Here is a 17,407-nt window from a genome sequence, read left to right on the forward strand (position 1 = left end):
ACAATTTGGAGTCTCTGAACACTCTTTGAGGGTAGCCCCATGTAGAGCGCATTGCAATAATCAAGACGGGAAGTGATGAGGGCCTGAGCGACTGTGAGTACAGCCTCCTGGTCCAAGTTGGGCCGCAACTGATAAACCAGACAAACCTGGGCAAGATCCCCCTGGCCACAGCTGAGAGGTAGTGATCAAAGCTCAGCTGTGGATCCAAGAGGACACCCAAGTTGCAGACCCTATCTGAGGGGGAATGCAGAGTAGAAAAAGTTGTCGAAAATGAGAAGGTGAAGATCTTATGGGACAAGTAGAGATGGGTCAACGTGCCAGATATCACAGTTGTAGAGGACAGAATAGTGCAGTTTATTGATATCGCTATACCAGGAGATGCCAAAGTCAAAGAAAAAGAACTGGAAAAAAATTATGAAATATTGTGACCTGGTCATCGAACCTACACGGCTGTGGATGAAACATGTAACAGTGATATCCATTGTCATTGGGGCACTTGGTACAATGTCCAAGAATTTCACAAGACACATTAAGAAATTGCAGCTTCCTGCAATATCACCAGCAGAACTGCAAAAAACTGCACTACTCAGAACATCATATATTTTAAGAAGATATTTGGTTGATACCTAAGACGCCAGCAGCAACCCCCTATCAACCATTAGTAACAGTCAATGGTAATTGTAACACTTTTTAAAATGTTCGGTTGACTAAATTTCATGTTTAATGAATAAAAGAGATAATAATAAAACAAAAACACGTTAAAAAACAAAACAAAATGGGATCTGGGAGGTTGTATTCTTCTGGTTCAGACCAGTTCAGGCAAATCAGTAGCCCTGACTGCTGGTGGGCCTGCCTGGACCTAATGCTGTCCTATTTAGCCACATTTTCATGGCTGGGCGCATGCGTGAAAGTCACATGCATCAGTAAAGAGCATCCATGGGAGGCTTTGCACACGTGTGGAGGTGTGTTCACATTTGCAAACTGGTGGGGAAGGTAATACCACCCCTGATCTGGTTGCTCAGTATAGAAACATAGAGAAAAAATATATACAGTATACTATATACAGTATCTAACAAGGGCACCATCCATCCTGCATCCCAATCTTATTCCAATTTATGGTCATCAGAGTGTTGAGTTATATGATAGCTGTTCATTATGTAAGTTAAAACATCTTCAGACTATCAGAATCGAAAACCCAGGTTAACGATTATGGTATGAAATTGATGATGATGATAATAATAATATTATTTTTCTAATTTTTTATTTCTAGTGGCAATTCAGTGTTTGGAAACGGTCTTCAAAATTAATTTAGAAGATACCCGTTTTGCAGTACCTTCACGTTTGATAGAAATATTTGCAGATTCCTGTCATAAGGTACAAATAAATTATTTTTTTGTATTATTCTATCTATATAGAGATTCAAACATTTTAATAGGGTACACTTTTCTATAGAGAATTCTAGCTCTCGTTTGTTATCAAAGAATTATAAGAATGGCCTTTCTTATAGGTTATGCCATATTTATGAATAGTTATGATACTTTTGTTAGCCTGACCGAAAGATTTTCACTCAGCTTATAGAATTTATTTTCATCCCTTTTTTGCAAGTTCTGATGGTTGTGATTTCATATAGATCAAGAACTATTATTCATAGATTGATAGACTATTATTGACAACTTGTCATGATTTAAAAATATGGTTTAAAATGTATTTGAGAGCTTATTTGTTTCAAAAATGATAATTGTACATTGTAGACATAATAGCTTAGAAATGTAGAAATGTAAATTTCATGTAGAAATGTAAATAAATGTTTATAATTTAGTTTTATATACCTTCATACAAAGCACCTTGTTTATCTTCAGATATCATAGTTGCATTAATATTTAAACTTGCTTTAGTTTGTATATTTCATGTGTGTATGTGTGTGTGCGCGTGTGTGTATCTATCTGTCTGTCTGTCTGTCTGTCTATCTTTCTATCTATCTATCTATCTATCTATCTATCTATCTATATCTGTATGGAGAGAGAGAGAGAACGAGAAATATTTCAAGAGAAGGCAATCAGATCCATTTCTTCTACATACTGAAGTAAGAAATGGACATAATCAGAGGTGATTGAATATGGTGAAATCCAGCATAGATTGATGCATTGCTTATTCTACTACAGTGGTACCTCTACTTAAGAACTTAATTCATTTCATGACCAGGTTCTTAAGTAGAAACGTTCTTAAGTAGAAGCAATTTTTCCCATGGGAATCAAAGTAAAAGCAAATAATGCGTGCAAACCCATTAGGAAAGAAATAAAACCTCGGAATTTGGGTGTGGGGAGGAGGAGGAAGAAGAGGAGGAGGACAGTCGCTGCCGAAGGAAGAAGGTGAGGTGAGGGGAATTTTAAAAAATCGAAAACTTTAAGGCTTTTTTTAAAAAAAGGGACTTTGAGGCGGCGCCCAGAGAAAGGAAAATGCTCAGTTCACTCTGGGCTGCCAAAGCCTTAAGCACCACCGAAAGACTCCTCTGGCAGCCCAGAAAAGTCCAAGATGGCCAGGATTAAAGGGGAATGGCAGGAAAGTGGCTGGGCCTTCGTGCCGCTCTCAAATTTCCTGGGAAAATTTTCTGGGCTTGGGTTCTTAAGTAGAAAATAGTTCTTAAGTAGAGGCAAAAAAATCTTGAACACCCAGTTCTTATCTCGAAAAGTTCTTAAGTAGAGGCATTCTTAAGTAGAGGTACCACTGTACTTGTGTTCCAAATTAATATAGTAAATGGAACTCAAGATTGGAAATGTGGGCTTGAGTACTCCCAGATTACTATTTTGGATAGTGTCTCTGCTCTACTGTGCACTAAAAAGGAAATTACTTTATAGCATTGATTTGTTTCTGATATTACATTATCAATATTTATTGCAGAATAGGCCCTTTGTGGCTTGTTTAAGATGGGTGATATAAATGATCCTAAATAAAGGGTTATTGAAAATAATGTTTGTCTTTCTTTAAAATGCCCACAGAATGAGATTCTGCCTCTCTCAGATTCTTTGCCAGAGGACCTTGAAAAAGCTGATCAGCTCAAGGATGAAGGTAGGAAACTGAAAAGGAATTGAAGAAAAGAATTCTTTCTGCCATTGATAATGTAGTTCATTTGTTGGTCATGATGATAGATAAGCTCATGAATGAATTACAAATGCTCAGATTATTGGTGTTTAATAGATTATTTTGTATGGAATGAACAGTGTGAGTCTGTTTAAAGTTTAATGTCTCCTAGTTGCTGTGAAAGAATTTTAAAAAATCAAAAAAACATAAAATGTACAGCAAATCAGTATAAATGCTTATTTGAATTTAGGCATGGAAATGTATATTCATTTAAATCAAATATCACATTAGCATAGTCTGTCTTCCTTAATTTTGGTCTAGTGTATAGACTAATATAAGACTTTGTGCTATGCAGCCTATGGTTTATAACATGTTGTATTAACCTAAAAATCCTTAGAATTTCTTGTTCCATGAATCGAGCCTTTTTTATTTGCATCATTATCAGCTTCATTTTAGTAACATAATTTGTTTCCTTTCAGATCATAATATACTGTACATTCAGTGTGACTCCCATACAAATGAATGCGGTCTCATGTTTAGTAGAATGCAAGCAGTAGCTATTTTTGTTGCTACTCCAATTAGCAACTCCCTGCTCAATGCAGTAATATAAATTAAAGCATTTATGACAGATGGCTATCCATCTTCTGCCTCAATGCTTCATTCAAAGACAGTCCATTTCTTTGGACTGTCATTGGTAATTGGTTCCACTTTTAAAGTATTCTTTATAGCTCTATAACTATAACTTCAACCTGTTATTTTTCTATGGCTTAAAACTATTATTTTTTGTCCTGTGTAATTATATGTAATTATTATTACTAACTTAAGTTAAAGGATATTCAAAATTGCCATCATTCAAGACATGGCATCTGGACACAAATCATTTGATTTCAGCTATGATACTCGAGCTGTTAAAACTGTAATGGATCACTAATTTCAGCCAGTTTTTCAAGGAATGTGCCATCTCGTGTCAAACAAAATTACAGGAGACAAATTTTAATAGTCCCGGTTTGTATAATATTGCTCAAAATAATTTGTCTAAAAAAAAATTATGAAGGGCAACCAAGTTGTTATTTATGGGGTGTTTTTTACAGCGCCCTTAAGGCTATTGTTCAAAACAGCAATTCATCATTTCAATTATTCATGACCATTTTATTATGATGATTTATTTTAGGTAATAATCACATGAAAGAAGACAATTATGCAGCTGCTGTGGAGTGTTACACCAGGGCTATAGAATTAGATCCAAGTAATGCAGTCTATTACTGCAACAGGTGAAGTTCATATAAAGCATGCAGATATTTATTTCTGAATTACATTTATACTTTTCTCAGTATATGCCACTGTTCTTCAGAATGCTAGGCCAGATGTTTGTTAATGCCACTGATGTATTTATTGTCCTTCCTTAATTAGGCTCAAATCATCATTTGAAATTTAAGGCCCAATGGAGATCAATGGAACTTCTTTTGAAAAAAAACAAACTCCCATTTTAATAGAGTTAGATGGGTTAGACTTTCTTTAGTATTAGGAATGTGCAGCTCTTCAGTTCTGGAACAGAACAAATACTTTGGTAGACATGTGTGCATTCTTTAAGAAGTTGTTTCTTTTCCTGTCCTTACATAGTAACTCTGATCCCAAGAAAAGATCAGGCAGAGGTTACTTCCGGTTGTCTCCATTTAAATCAGTGTTTCTCAACCTCAGCAATTTTAAGATTTTTTTATTTTTTATTTTATTCATTTGTCCAATACACAAATACATAGGAAGAAAAATAGACATGTGATAATATAAAAGAGGGTGAAAGTGAACTTAGAGGAGAGGATATATGAAAGGAAGAGAATATATAAGATAGGTGAAAGAAAGGAAAGACAATTGGACAGGGGACGAAAGGCACACCAGTGCACTTATGTACGCCCCTTACTGGCCTCTTAGGAACCTGGAGAGGTCAATCGTGGAGAGTCTAAGGGAGAAGTGTTGGGGGTTAGGGATTGACATAATTGAGTCCGGTAATGAGTTCCACGCTTCGGTAACTCGATTGTTGAAATCATATTTTTTACAGTCAAGTTTGGAGCGGTTCGTATTAAGTTTGAATCTGTTGCGTGCTCTTGTGTTATTGCGGTTGAAGCTGAAGTAGTCATTGACCGGTAGGACATTGCAGCATATGATCTTGTGGGCAATACTCAAATCGTGTTTTAGGCGCCGTAGTTCTAGGCTTTCTAGGCCCAGGATTCTTAGTCTATTTTCGTAGGATATTCTGTTTCGAGTGGAGGAGTGAAGGGATCTTCTGGTGAAATATCTTTGGACATTTTCAAGGGTGTTGATGTCTGAGATGTGGTACGGGTTCCAGACAGATGAGCAGTAGTCTAGGATGGGTCTGGCAAAAGTTTTGTAGGCTCTTGTGAGTAGTGTGAGATTGCCTGAGCAGAAGCTGCGTAGGATGTGTGGACTTTTACAATTCTTCAGCTAGTATGTTGACTGAGGAATTATAGAACTACACACGTTGAAATTATTGAATTTGAGAAACAACGCCTTCAAACATGCTGTCTGTCAGAACCTAAGAATTGTGCCTTCCCTGATACAACACCTCCCATGTGGGAATAGCCTTCTGATGTTCTTCTAGAAGTCTTTAAAAGCATGGTTGTTCTCCCAGGCCTGAGGTTAGGGTGACTTTTAACTCCTGTCAGGTGTGTATTTATAAAATATGGAGGTTGTCTTGTCTGGATATATTTTTATTTATTTATTAGACTTGTATGGATATAGACTTTCTTCTGTTTACTTATTTGTTTATGTTTCCACAGAGTAAATTGTCTAGAATCACTCAAAAGTTATATGTCATTTATATTAATAAAACTCTAGAGTAGTGTTTCCTAAAACGTGGTCTGAGGACCCCTGTGGATCCCAAAGAACCCTTCATAAGTCCAAGAAATCTAAATGATTTGCCAGATATGGAAGATATTTGCAAAAATTTAAAACAAGACCATTCTTCTCATTAGTTTTATTTGGTTAAAAATGTAGGGCTTTTTATGAAAAATATTTAAGTTAATATTTAATTGTTATAATATTATTTTGACATGATTCCATAAATAACTATTCTATAAATGCATAGGTTTTAATTTTTAATATGATAAACATCAATGTGTGTGTGTGTGTGTAACACTTTAAAAAAAGGCTCTTTTGGGTCTCCGTAATTTTTAAAAGTGGGAAGGCGTCTGAGAGCAAAGAAGTATTAGAAATGCTGTTCTAAAGGTATTCTTAATTTTGTGAATAATGTGTTCCTTGACAAAACTCAAACATGATTTTGGTAGATCATTTTCCTCAATATTATTTTCCTTTTTAAAAATGTGTAATTGCTTAGTGGAAAAACAAACTACAGCCTTTTTTAAAAACACAAGACAACATGATAATTGTATTAATGGCTGGTCATCAAATGGAGATTATTTTGTTGACTTTTATATTTTTTGAGCTTTGTTCTTTTTTCACACCATAGAGCTGCTGCTCAAAGTAAACTGAACAATCACAGTGAAGCAATAAAAGACTGTGAGAGAGCAATTGCAATAGATCCAAAATACAGCAAAGCATATGGAAGAATGGGGTAAGTAAATTAACTTGTTATATCTCATATTTCTGGACCACCCATCTCCTTCAAAGAGGGACTTGTTCTATTTTTTGTTACATTCTCTTAAAACATGTACTGATGCTCTGAGAGATTTAAAACAGTCATGGAGCAAGATGCCATTCATTCATTCTTTGACATTCTTTCCTTTCTTTCTCCCTCCGTATTTTTCCTTCTCTAGCATTGTTGTCCTTTCTTTCCCTTCTCTCCTTTGTTCTCTTGTTCTCCACATTCTAATCTCTGTGGTATTCTTCTTTCATTCTTTCTTTTTATCCCCTTTTCTATTTTTTCACAAAAGAAGGACTTTGAAGCTCTTTCTAGCAGTCTGAACCATTTTCTCTAAGAGTAAAAGCCATAGATATTTAAAATATTTGCCAACATGTCAAATTAGTACTGTATTTTTCAGAGTATAAGACGCGCCTCCCAAACCTTCTGTACATTTCATTTTGGGAAAACACGGATGAAAAATGGGCCTTAAAAAAAACAACGACCTTTTTGCCTTCCCGCAGCCCCCAGGAGTATTCAGCAGGCTTCCCGAAACCTCTGTGTGCCCTGTTTTTTTTGCAAAAATGGGTGCAAAACAGGTTTGTTTTTTTAAAAAATGGGGTACGCAGAAGGAGACATGCAGAATGCTCCTGGGGGCTGGGGGAAGGCAAAAACACCATTGTTTTTGGGGAAAAATGTGGTGCACAGAGGATTTGAGAGACAACAAAAACTTTTTTTCCTTACTTACCTCTTTGAAATCTTGGTGCATCTTATACCCCTGTGCATCTTATAGTCCAAAAAATATGGTATATATTTTTATTTAACTACCAAGAAGCTAAAAGATTAATTTGAATTCATTAATCTGAATAATAATAATAATAATTTAATCAATTTAATTAGACTAAGCTGTTCAAATTAATACCCCTATGATGAAAGGACTATCTGGGTTACTGCATGACTTCATTCTGATATGCTTCATGATCAAAACCAAAGCAATTAATTTTCAGATTGTAATATGCATGTAACTGTATAGTAAATCCAGTTCTCATGATATCATACTACTCAGAATTGAATTCATATACCATTCACTATTTTCTAAATGTATGCCAATTGTAATAAAATTCTCCTTATATGTGGTGTGATACTTTTAGCTGCACATATGCTTTTAAAGGGGTTTAGTGGAAGACTTTGCTGTTAGGTGCACAGAATCAGAACTATTAATGTAGGTTGCAGCATAAATGATTTATTTATGGGATTTTTTTTCTCTCGACATACATTCAAACAACACAGTATAGCATCTAATTTTCCATGAATAAAATGTGGAATTTTGTTAGTAACTAATATCAATCATCAAAAAAGTTGCAAAGATTCTTTTTCTAATTTTGTCATCCAGTTACATACATTTTCTTTTAATTAAATTCCCTCCTTCATGTTCCTTCAAAAAATATAATACCAATCATATTTCTAACTTATTAACCATTATGCCATAGTGTTTCCTTCCTTTCTTTATTCATTTTTCTATAAACTAAGAAAACCTTGTATAACCAATCAGAATAAATGATGTATTTATGATTTATTCACTATATATGCTCTATAGCCTATGCACCATAGGCTATAGAGTATAGACCGTATATAATAAATAAATCATTTATGCTACAACCTACAAACAATATGATTGCTTATAAACAATAGAAACATAGAAGTCTGACGGCAGAAAAAGACCTCATGGTCCATCTAGTCTGCCCTTATACTATTTTCTGTATTTTATCTTAGGATGGATATATGTTTATCCCAGGCATGTTTAAATTCAGTTACTGTGGATTTATCTACCACGTCTGCTGGAAGTTTGTTCCAAGGATCTACTACTCTTTCAGTAAAATAATATTTTCTCATGTTGCTTTTGATCTTTTCCCCAATCTGATCAACTAACAATTAGCATTGAATTGGCTGAATTGACATTGATAAGTGTCAAAGAAGTCAAGGAGAGGCTAGGCTTGGATCACTTGTGGCAATCAATGCAAGGACTCTAAACTGATGATGTGTTTTATTCTGCCCCCATACGCAACTCTGCCTGCTCTTCTCCTACAAAAACACTTCAGCAATTCTACAGGTAGTTGAGATGAGGGAAGCTTATATGAAATTGCAGTAGAGAGTTACTGCTAGACACTGTAGATAAACTGAGCAATAAAGTTGCAAATATAAATATTTGATGAATGCTGTTTTATAGAGCCAGGGAAATATTAACATTTTTATTATTTTGTGGCATACTTTGAATGTATTTGAGCACATTCCTTTCCCTACAATTTAAACTGTATATTTTCAAAGAATAGATTTTTAAAAATAGAAATATTTATTCAGATTACCCTCATATTGGCTCCCTTTGTTCATATTAGATTGGCTCTGACTTCAATGAATAAATATCAAGAGGCAATTAACAGTTACCAAAAGGCACTGGATCTTGATCCAGAAAATGATTCTTATAAATCAAATCTGAAAATAGCAGAACAGAAATCAAGAGACATATCCAGTCCTGTAAGTTAGCTTTCAAATCATTTGTAAAAATACATTGTTTAAATGTTTTAGTTAACCAGTACTTCTTTACTTATAGCTGGCATATATTTATTTTTAGACGGGAACTGGTCTGAGTTTTGATATGGCAAGTTTGATAAACAATCCTGCCTTCATTAGCATGGTAAGTGTACTTAAAATTATTTTTGCTGTTCCCGGGTTCCACTTTTTCTCATATTGGCTAACTATTCCTTACTTTTCTTGATGTAATATTTTCATTAATTGTTAAGACGATGATGCCATTGATTAAAATTAAATCCTGTCTTTTGCCTTATTCAAAGTGCCTTGTAATTGGAATACAAAATAAAAAAACTCAACAATCAAACCAATACAATTAAAATCAATGGAGACAATGCAATATTCCTGACACCAGGACCATTGAAACTGCTTGAACAGCTAAAAGCCTGCTGAAAGAAAAAGTGTTTTTAATATTTTGCTAAAAACTGGGAGACTTGAGAGTAGAGTTAAGGGTTCGGAAACTTCAGATCGTGCAGAATGCAGCTGCGAGAGCAATCATGGGCTTTCCCAAATATGCCCATGTTACACCAACACTCCGCAGTCTGCATTGGTTGCCGATCAGTTTCCAGTCACAATTCAAAGTGTTGGTTATGACCTATAAAGCCCTTCATGGCACTGGACCAGATTACCTCAGGAACCGCCTTCTGCTGCACGAATCCCAGCGACCAGTTAGGTCCCACAGAGTGGGTCTTCTCTGGGTCCCGTCAACCAAGCAATGTTGCTTGGCGGGACCCAGGGGGAGAGCCTTCTCTGTGGCAGCCCCGGCCCTCTGGAACCAACTCCCCCCAGAGATTAGAATTGCCCCCACCCTCCTTGCCTTTCATAAGCTGCTTAAAACCCACCTCTGCCATCAGGCATGGGGGAACTGAGATACACTTCCCCCTAGGCCTTTACAATTTTATGCATGATGGTATGTCTGTATGTGTGATTGGTTTTTATATAATGGGTTTTTAACTGTTTTTAGTATTGGATTATTGTTATACAGTATACTGTTTTATTACTGTTGTTAGCCGCCCTGAGTCTGTGGAGAAGGACGGCATACAAATCCAATAAATAAATAAATTTCATAGCTTGGCACTTGAAAAGATAGCTGAGCTTCTGACAGTTTGGGCATCTTCAAAAGAACCACATGTTACTTATATAAGGCTCATAATAGGCTAGTAGTGAGATACCATAGTCATTTGATGTTAAGATTAATTAAATCTTAAATCTTTGACTTTCAAAGTGCAGGTTTAACCATTACTCATTACAACTGGCTAATTAAACTACCCTGCCTAATTATTGGCTTTCTTCTGGCTGAAATTATTTCATCTATTTCAGGCAGCAAGTTTAATGCAGAATCCTCAAGTCCAGCAACTGTAAGTATCAACACAGGCAACCTGTATTGTCATAGAGATGACAAAGCAAGCATAACATAGAGGATTAGGGTGAGCACACGTCACTTTCAGGAAACACACCTAGTACTGAACAATTTTATTTCTAGTAATGATTTTTCCATTTGTTAGGGTAGGATGAAGAAGAGATTCTTGCTCTGCTTTTGAACTCAAGAAGAAAATCTGGCATTTTCTTTCTAATATATTTCTGGCATTTTCTTTCTAGTATACAGTGTTCCCTCGATTTTTGCAGGTTCGAACTTCGCGAAAAGTCTCTACCACGGTTTTTCAAAAATATTAATTAAAAAATACTTTGCGGTTTCTTCCCTTATACCATGGTTTTTCCCGCCCGATGACGTCATATGTCATCACCAAACTTTCATCCGCCTTTAATAAATATTTTTTAAAATAAACTTTAATAAATAAACATGGTGAGTAATAATCTAAATCAGGGGTTCCCAAACTTGGCAACTTTAAGACTTGTGGACTTCAACTCCCAGAATTCTCCAGTCAGCTATGCTGTCTGAAGAATTCTGGGAGTTGAAGTCTACAAGTCTAAAAGTTGCCAAGTTTGAAGACCTCTGATCTAAATGGTTGCTAAGGGAAAGGGAAATTGTAATTTAGGGGTTTAAAGTGTTAAGGGAAGGCTTGTGATACTGTTCATAGCCAAAAATAGTATATTTACTTCTGCATCTCTACTTCGCGGAAATTCGACTTTCGCGGGCGGTCTCAGAACGCATCCCCTGTGAAAATTGAGGGAACACTGTATTTCTGTTCTATGATGGGTTCAAAGAAAATTAATATGAGTTTCTAAAATTCAAATCCTAAAAAATGAGTACATGCATGTTATGTGACATCGTTTCTATTACACCACACTTTTAGACTCTAGATGACTCATAATACCAATAGAATACAAAATATAAAGCTTGTAAGTAGTTTTGAGAGGTATCCCTAAGCAGTATGTGATAAAGAGAGCATCAGCGACTATTGAGCAGAATTTGCTGCTCAGAAAATTGTCACTCTGGTGCAACAGCTGAGTAAAGGTTATCCTAAACTTCCATCTGCTGTCCAGGATGGGTCAATAGTTTTGAATGTTGCTGGGAGGTTCAGTAGAGCAAGAAAAACTGCATTCTACCCATCTGGGTGATGATCAGGATGTTTTGATGTTTTGTTGGGAATGTTAAAATCCACTTCATCCAAGACTTTCTCTAGTCAATTCTCATCACATTCTTAGCCTTTGTGTAGAAAGAGCCAATTAAAAGCCCAGTGGTATTTGCTCAGTCAAGGGATCACTTCTTCAAAGTGACTGGAAGAGTCCCTTCCCTTAAAAGAAGTATTTTCCATCCCTCAAATCCAGTTGCCTGTTCCTTGTCTGCTTATGTAAGTCCAGGAAGGGAAAAAAAAACCTGCTTCAAAAGATTCCACAGGTTTAAAACAGTTCCAGAGAACCTTGGAAGCCATTGCATCAGCTATGTCATTGAATTTTACATTTAATTATGTGTGACCAGCTTGCAAATTTAAGTGATTTTTATCTCCAAAATGCCTGCTAAACAAGTCCCAGCAGCCTGAAGTTCTTTTCATCTATCATTCCCCTAACAGCATGTCAATCGATCTAAACCAATCGTTCTCAACCTTTCTAACTCCGCAACTCCTTAATACAGTTCCTCATGTTGTGGTGACCCCCAACCATAGCACCAATTCTCCCAACAGAGCTTTAAGCTAATTGGCAGGAAGGTCAGAGGGACACCCCCACTGTAAACACCGTTAGATTGTAAAAATATGTTCCAAGGCGCCAGAATAGAAGCTTTAGTTCCCAACACCATGGGAAATTTGTCTTTTCCTATGGTCTTAGGTGGCCCCTGTGAAACGGTTATTCGATCCCAAAAGGAGTCCTGACTCCCAGGTTGAGGACCATTGATCTAAACAGAGTTGTGAGATACACAGACATAATAAGGGCACTATTTCACCACCTTGACCAGTGAAATAAATATTTAACATTGTAAGCCACCCAGAGGTAAGATGGGTGGCTGATAAATTTGATTGATAGATGATAGATAGATAGATAGATAGATAGATAGATAGATAGATAGATAGATAGATAGATAGATAGATAGATGAGATAGAGAGGGGGAGGGAGAGATGGAGAGAGAGAGAGATGATAGGCAGATAGTGGATATCCAAACCTAGGCTTATACCAGTGTTCGGTCATATTTCTTCATTTATTAGTATCCGGAACAGGGGTGTCAAACTCACATCGTCACGGTGTCATCACGTGACGTATTCCAACTTTTTCTACCTTTGCTAAACCAGGCATGCCAGCTTGTGATGCATCTGGCATCCGGGCTATGAGTTTGACACTCCTGATCTAGAATCTGTAAAATCTATGTTTACAGTGGTACCTCTACTTACGAACTTAATTCGTTCCATGATCAGGTTCTTAAGTAGAAAGGTTTGTAAGAAACAGCAATGTAAAAGCAAATAATGCGTGCGATTGGGGAAACCACAGGGCGGATGGAGGCCCTATTTCCTCCCAGGAGATTCCTAGAGAGGCCGCATGGAGGCTTCTCCCCGCCTTTTCCGGCCCCGTTTCCTCCCAGGAGATTCCTAGAGAGGCCCCACAGAGGCTTCTCCCTGCCTTTTCTGGTTACACTTTTGGAGGCTCGGGTTTGTAAGTGGAAAAGGGTTCTTGAGAAGAAGTAAAAAAATATTGAACACCTGGTTGTTATCTAGAAAAGTTTGTAAGCAGAGGCATTCTTAGGTAGAGGTGCCACTGTAATTTTCTTGAGGGAACATCCTTGGATCAACAACCAGAGGGAGGTGTATGGAAGTGGGAGGAAAATCTTGCACAACAGCCTTGCTCACTCTCTATTCCAGAGATTAACTAAGAGACAAACTAATCACCAGATTGTTAGGGAAATCTTTAAAAGCCTCCTGAAAACCACTTCTATCCATAAGACATCTGAGGTGGATCATCATAGCTGGCGTCCCACCCCCGGTTTCTGCATAGATCACAAATGATAAGAACTTTCATGGTAAACAGGCAACTGTGTTTTATCAAAAAAAAAACCTCATTGTTCTTATTTGGATTTATGAGAGTGGAAATTGTTTGCATTAATATATCTCATTCTCAATGTAAATAGACTTTACATTTACTTGTAGTCTCTTAAAGAAAAAGAGTATACCATGACAGTTAATAACAATGGATTTGAAAATCTGTATTTCTCTCTCTCAGTGTCATATCTATTCCTTTTAGAATGTCAGGAATGATGACAAATGCCATTGGCGGTCCTGCTGCAGGTGTTGGTGGTCTCACGGATCTCTCAAGCCTAATTCACGCGTGAGTATATATGGGCATAGTTCCCTCTAAGCTGAGCAGTGAGCAATCGCTCACTTAAAAATCATCATCAACTCAGAGTTTTCCAAACCTGCCCAGAAGCCGAGAGGGAAAGAGTGAGAGGGAAGGAGAGAGAGAGGAAGAGAGAGAAACAGATAGAAAAAAGAGAGGAAGGAAAAGAGAAAGAAAAAGAATGGGAGTAAGGAAGAGAGAAAGAAAATCAAAATCTAGTTTGAAACTAGCTCAACTATTTAAGTGGCATTTTGATATTGATAGAGTTGCCCTATTATGAGCTCACTGTTATAGACACACAGTACAGTATTTTGTTTTGAAATTCTCTGAGGCAAAACAGGGTGGGTTTTTTGTTTGTTTGTTTGTTTGTTTGTTTGTTTATTTATTATTTCTGTACCACCCAGTCCCGAAGGGACTGCCGCTCAGACACTATACTTTCCCGCCCCCCCCAAAAAAAATTAGAGGGAACACTGTATATGGTTTAATCCATTTCGTTAGTTCAGTTCAGTTAGTTAGTTTAATCCATTTAGTTAATCCATTTAGTCAAACTTGATTTCATTGAGGGCCACATTAGGGTTGTGTTTGACCTCAGGGATAGGCTCACGGGGTGGGCGTGGCCAGGGTAGGCATGGCCAGCTCGATGGCACTCGTGTCGGGGCACCTGTAGTTGCCCGAGTGCTCTGCCAGTGAAAATGGGCTCCTGATCTCTGCTCTTGGTTGCAACTGTGTCCTGCCACCCTCTGCAAGTGAAAAGTGTGTGGCTTTGCCAAACTCCGTTTTCACTGGTAGAGGCACCATGGGCTGATCCTTTGTTATTTCCAGGGTGGCCCCATGGGCAAGATCTAAGCACCCTTCAGGCCAGATCCAGGCCTTGAGTTTGACACCCCTGAGTAAATTCCCTTGAGAAAAGGTTATGCTTGTTTAGTTTGTTTTGTTTATATCTTTGAGTTGAGTTGAGTCTCTTGGTAACTGCCTGGACAAGTCCCTGTCGTTTTCTTGGCAATATTTCAGAAGTGGTGTTACATTGCCTCCCTTTTAGGGCTGAGAGTAAGTGACTGGCCCAGCTGGATTCATGCCTTTGGATCCAAAGTTGAAAAGAGCTGCTTTAGTTTGGGTGTTAGCCTGCCCTTATTGTATATATGTTGCATTTATCTCCTTAAATAAGCCATCCCTTTTCATCAACTTGCACAGTGCCATTTCTATAGTGTGTGTTAACCAGGGGTGGGCTACTGCCCAGACGGGGAGGAACCCAGTGGGGTTGTGAAAATGGAGCTCCACCCCAGAGTACCCAATTTGCACTGAAAGATGTTGAAAGAAAATGCAGGGTGTCCTGCCTAAGCCACACCCACAGTGTGGTAGTAAAAATTTTGGTAGCCCTTCACTGGTTCTAACCCCCAGAAGAACCGTTGTACATACCTGAACGGTCTTCTCGATGCACTGGAAGGAGAGTCCAACATGGGTAATTACCAATCCTATTGGTAGAGACTGAGTTAATTTAAATATTTAAATGCGAGGTAGTCACCGCCCCTTAGCAGCCCCCAATACCTCAGTTTTAAAAACGAAGACAGTATAGAGGTAACACAATTTATTGAATTCCAACCATATAACAATTAACATAGAAACCTCGCAACCCAAATACTCCGGCGACCTGGCAACTACGCCAGGTGGGTTTGGACTCTCCTTCCAGTGCATCGAGAAGACCGTTCAGGTATGTACAACGGTTCTTCTCCACTGCACTGGGAAGGAGAGTCCAACATGGGATATACCAAAGTTCACATCCCTTGGGAGGGAAAAGGCTGTGCCACGGTCGACGGAGAGGAACAAACCCTCTGCAACACACGCCTCCCAAAGGAAGCTTCAGCCGAAGCAACCGAGTCAAGTTTATAATGACGAATGAAGGTTGTAGGTGAAGCCCAAGTCGCTGCCCTACAGATGTCATCGATAGAAGCTTGGGTATGCCATGCTGCAGACGCCGCCGCACTTCTGGTGGAATGCGCAGTTATGCCAGTCGGAGGCGACTGAGACCTAGCTTTGTACGCTTCTGCAATACAATCCCTAAGCCAGCGACTAATGGATTTGGATGATACCCCAAGTCCCATAGATCTTTGTGCAAATGAAACAAACATTCTGTCAGTTTTCCGAAATAGAGCAGTCCTTCTGATATAAATCTTTAAGGCCCTCCTAACATCCACCTTGTGCCACCTTAACTCCAAAGGATGTTGGCCATGTGTACAAAAGTCAGGAAGGACCAATTCCTGCGATCTGTGGAATCCAGAGTTGACCTTGGGAATAAAGGCCGGGTCCAGTCTCAACACCACTCTATCTGAGTGGAACACACACAAATCCTCACGAGTAGACAGGGCTGACAATTCGGACACTCGGCGCGCCGAAGTAATTGCCACAAGAAATGCCGTCTTAAATGTGAGCAGTCGAAGTGGAATAGATCTTAACGGCTCAAAGGGAGGTGCAGTAAGAGCCTTCAGCACGAGAGACAAATCCCAAGTAGGGAACCTATGTATCTGAGGTGAGTGAGAGTTGACCGCTCCTTTAATAAAGTCTCGCACCCAAGGGTGTTGTGCTAGTGAACGAGATTGAGGCACGTGCACAATGGTCGCGAGAGCTGCTAATTGTCTTCTCAAAGTATTTGGTGCCAGACCTCTATCCACTCCTGCTTGCAGGAACTGTAACACCAGAATAACTGAGGCTTGCTGCGGATTAGCACGCTGTGTTAAACAAAATTTACAAAATGCCGCCCAGGTAGCTTGATAGATTCGCACCGTAGACGGACGACGAGCAGCTTGCATAGTAGATACAACATTGTCCGGGATACATTGGTTTACCAATCTCAGCCTCTCAAGTGCCAGGCGGTCAGCTGGAACCATTGAGGGTTCGGATGACATACTGACCCCTGGCTCAACGCTATCTCGCAATCTGGAATCCTCCACGGAGGAGACACAGAAAAGGCTGTTAGATCTGCAAACCAAGGGCGTCTCGGCCAATGGGGAGCCATAAGTATCAGCTCCGCTCTCTCCTGCACCATCTTGTCCACTGTTCGTTGAATAAGGCATGTTGGTGGAAATGCGTAAAGTAGACCTTTGGGCCATGGAGACAGAAGAGCGTTGACCCCTTCCGCTCCTGGCGTTGTGAACCTGGAATAGAATCTGGGCAATTGGGCGTTTTCCGGAGTTGCAAAAAGATCCACCGATGGAACTCCGAAGCGGCGGGCTATGTCGTTGAAAAGAACCGGGGCGAGTCGCCATTCTGATGGATCCAGGGTCGCCCTGCTCAACCAGTCCGCTTGCACGTTGCTGGTCCCCGCAATGTGCTCCGCCCGCAATGAAGACAGATGAAGCTCGGCCCAATCGAAGAGAGCCGTAGTCTCGAGCATGAGACGCTGTGACTTCGTGCCCCCTTGATGATTGAGGTGGGCCC

At 38.8% G+C, this 17,407-nt stretch overlaps 1 protein-coding gene across 1 annotated transcript in view; it reads left to right on the forward strand.

Moving 5' to 3' along the window:
• Nucleotides 1-17,407, forward strand: part of SGTB (small glutamine rich tetratricopeptide repeat co-chaperone beta) — a 37,951-nt gene that overhangs the window by 13,491 nt on the left and 7,053 nt on the right. Inside the window, exons 3-10 of the mRNA XM_070743271.1 lie at nt 1,271-1,374; nt 2,997-3,066; nt 4,250-4,349; nt 6,560-6,664; nt 9,064-9,202; nt 9,300-9,362; nt 10,577-10,614; nt 13,883-13,966. Of these exons, the coding sequence (XP_070599372.1) occupies nt 1,271-1,374; nt 2,997-3,066; nt 4,250-4,349; nt 6,560-6,664; nt 9,064-9,202; nt 9,300-9,362; nt 10,577-10,614; nt 13,883-13,966 (703 nt within the window). The remainder of the gene's footprint in view (nt 1-1,270; nt 1,375-2,996; nt 3,067-4,249; nt 4,350-6,559; nt 6,665-9,063; nt 9,203-9,299; nt 9,363-10,576; nt 10,615-13,882; nt 13,967-17,407) is intronic.

This window comes from Erythrolamprus reginae, chromosome 2, assembly GCF_031021105.1.
Source record: "Erythrolamprus reginae isolate rEryReg1 chromosome 2, rEryReg1.hap1, whole genome shotgun sequence".
Lineage (NCBI taxonomy): Eukaryota > Metazoa > Chordata > Lepidosauria > Squamata > Dipsadidae > Erythrolamprus > Erythrolamprus reginae.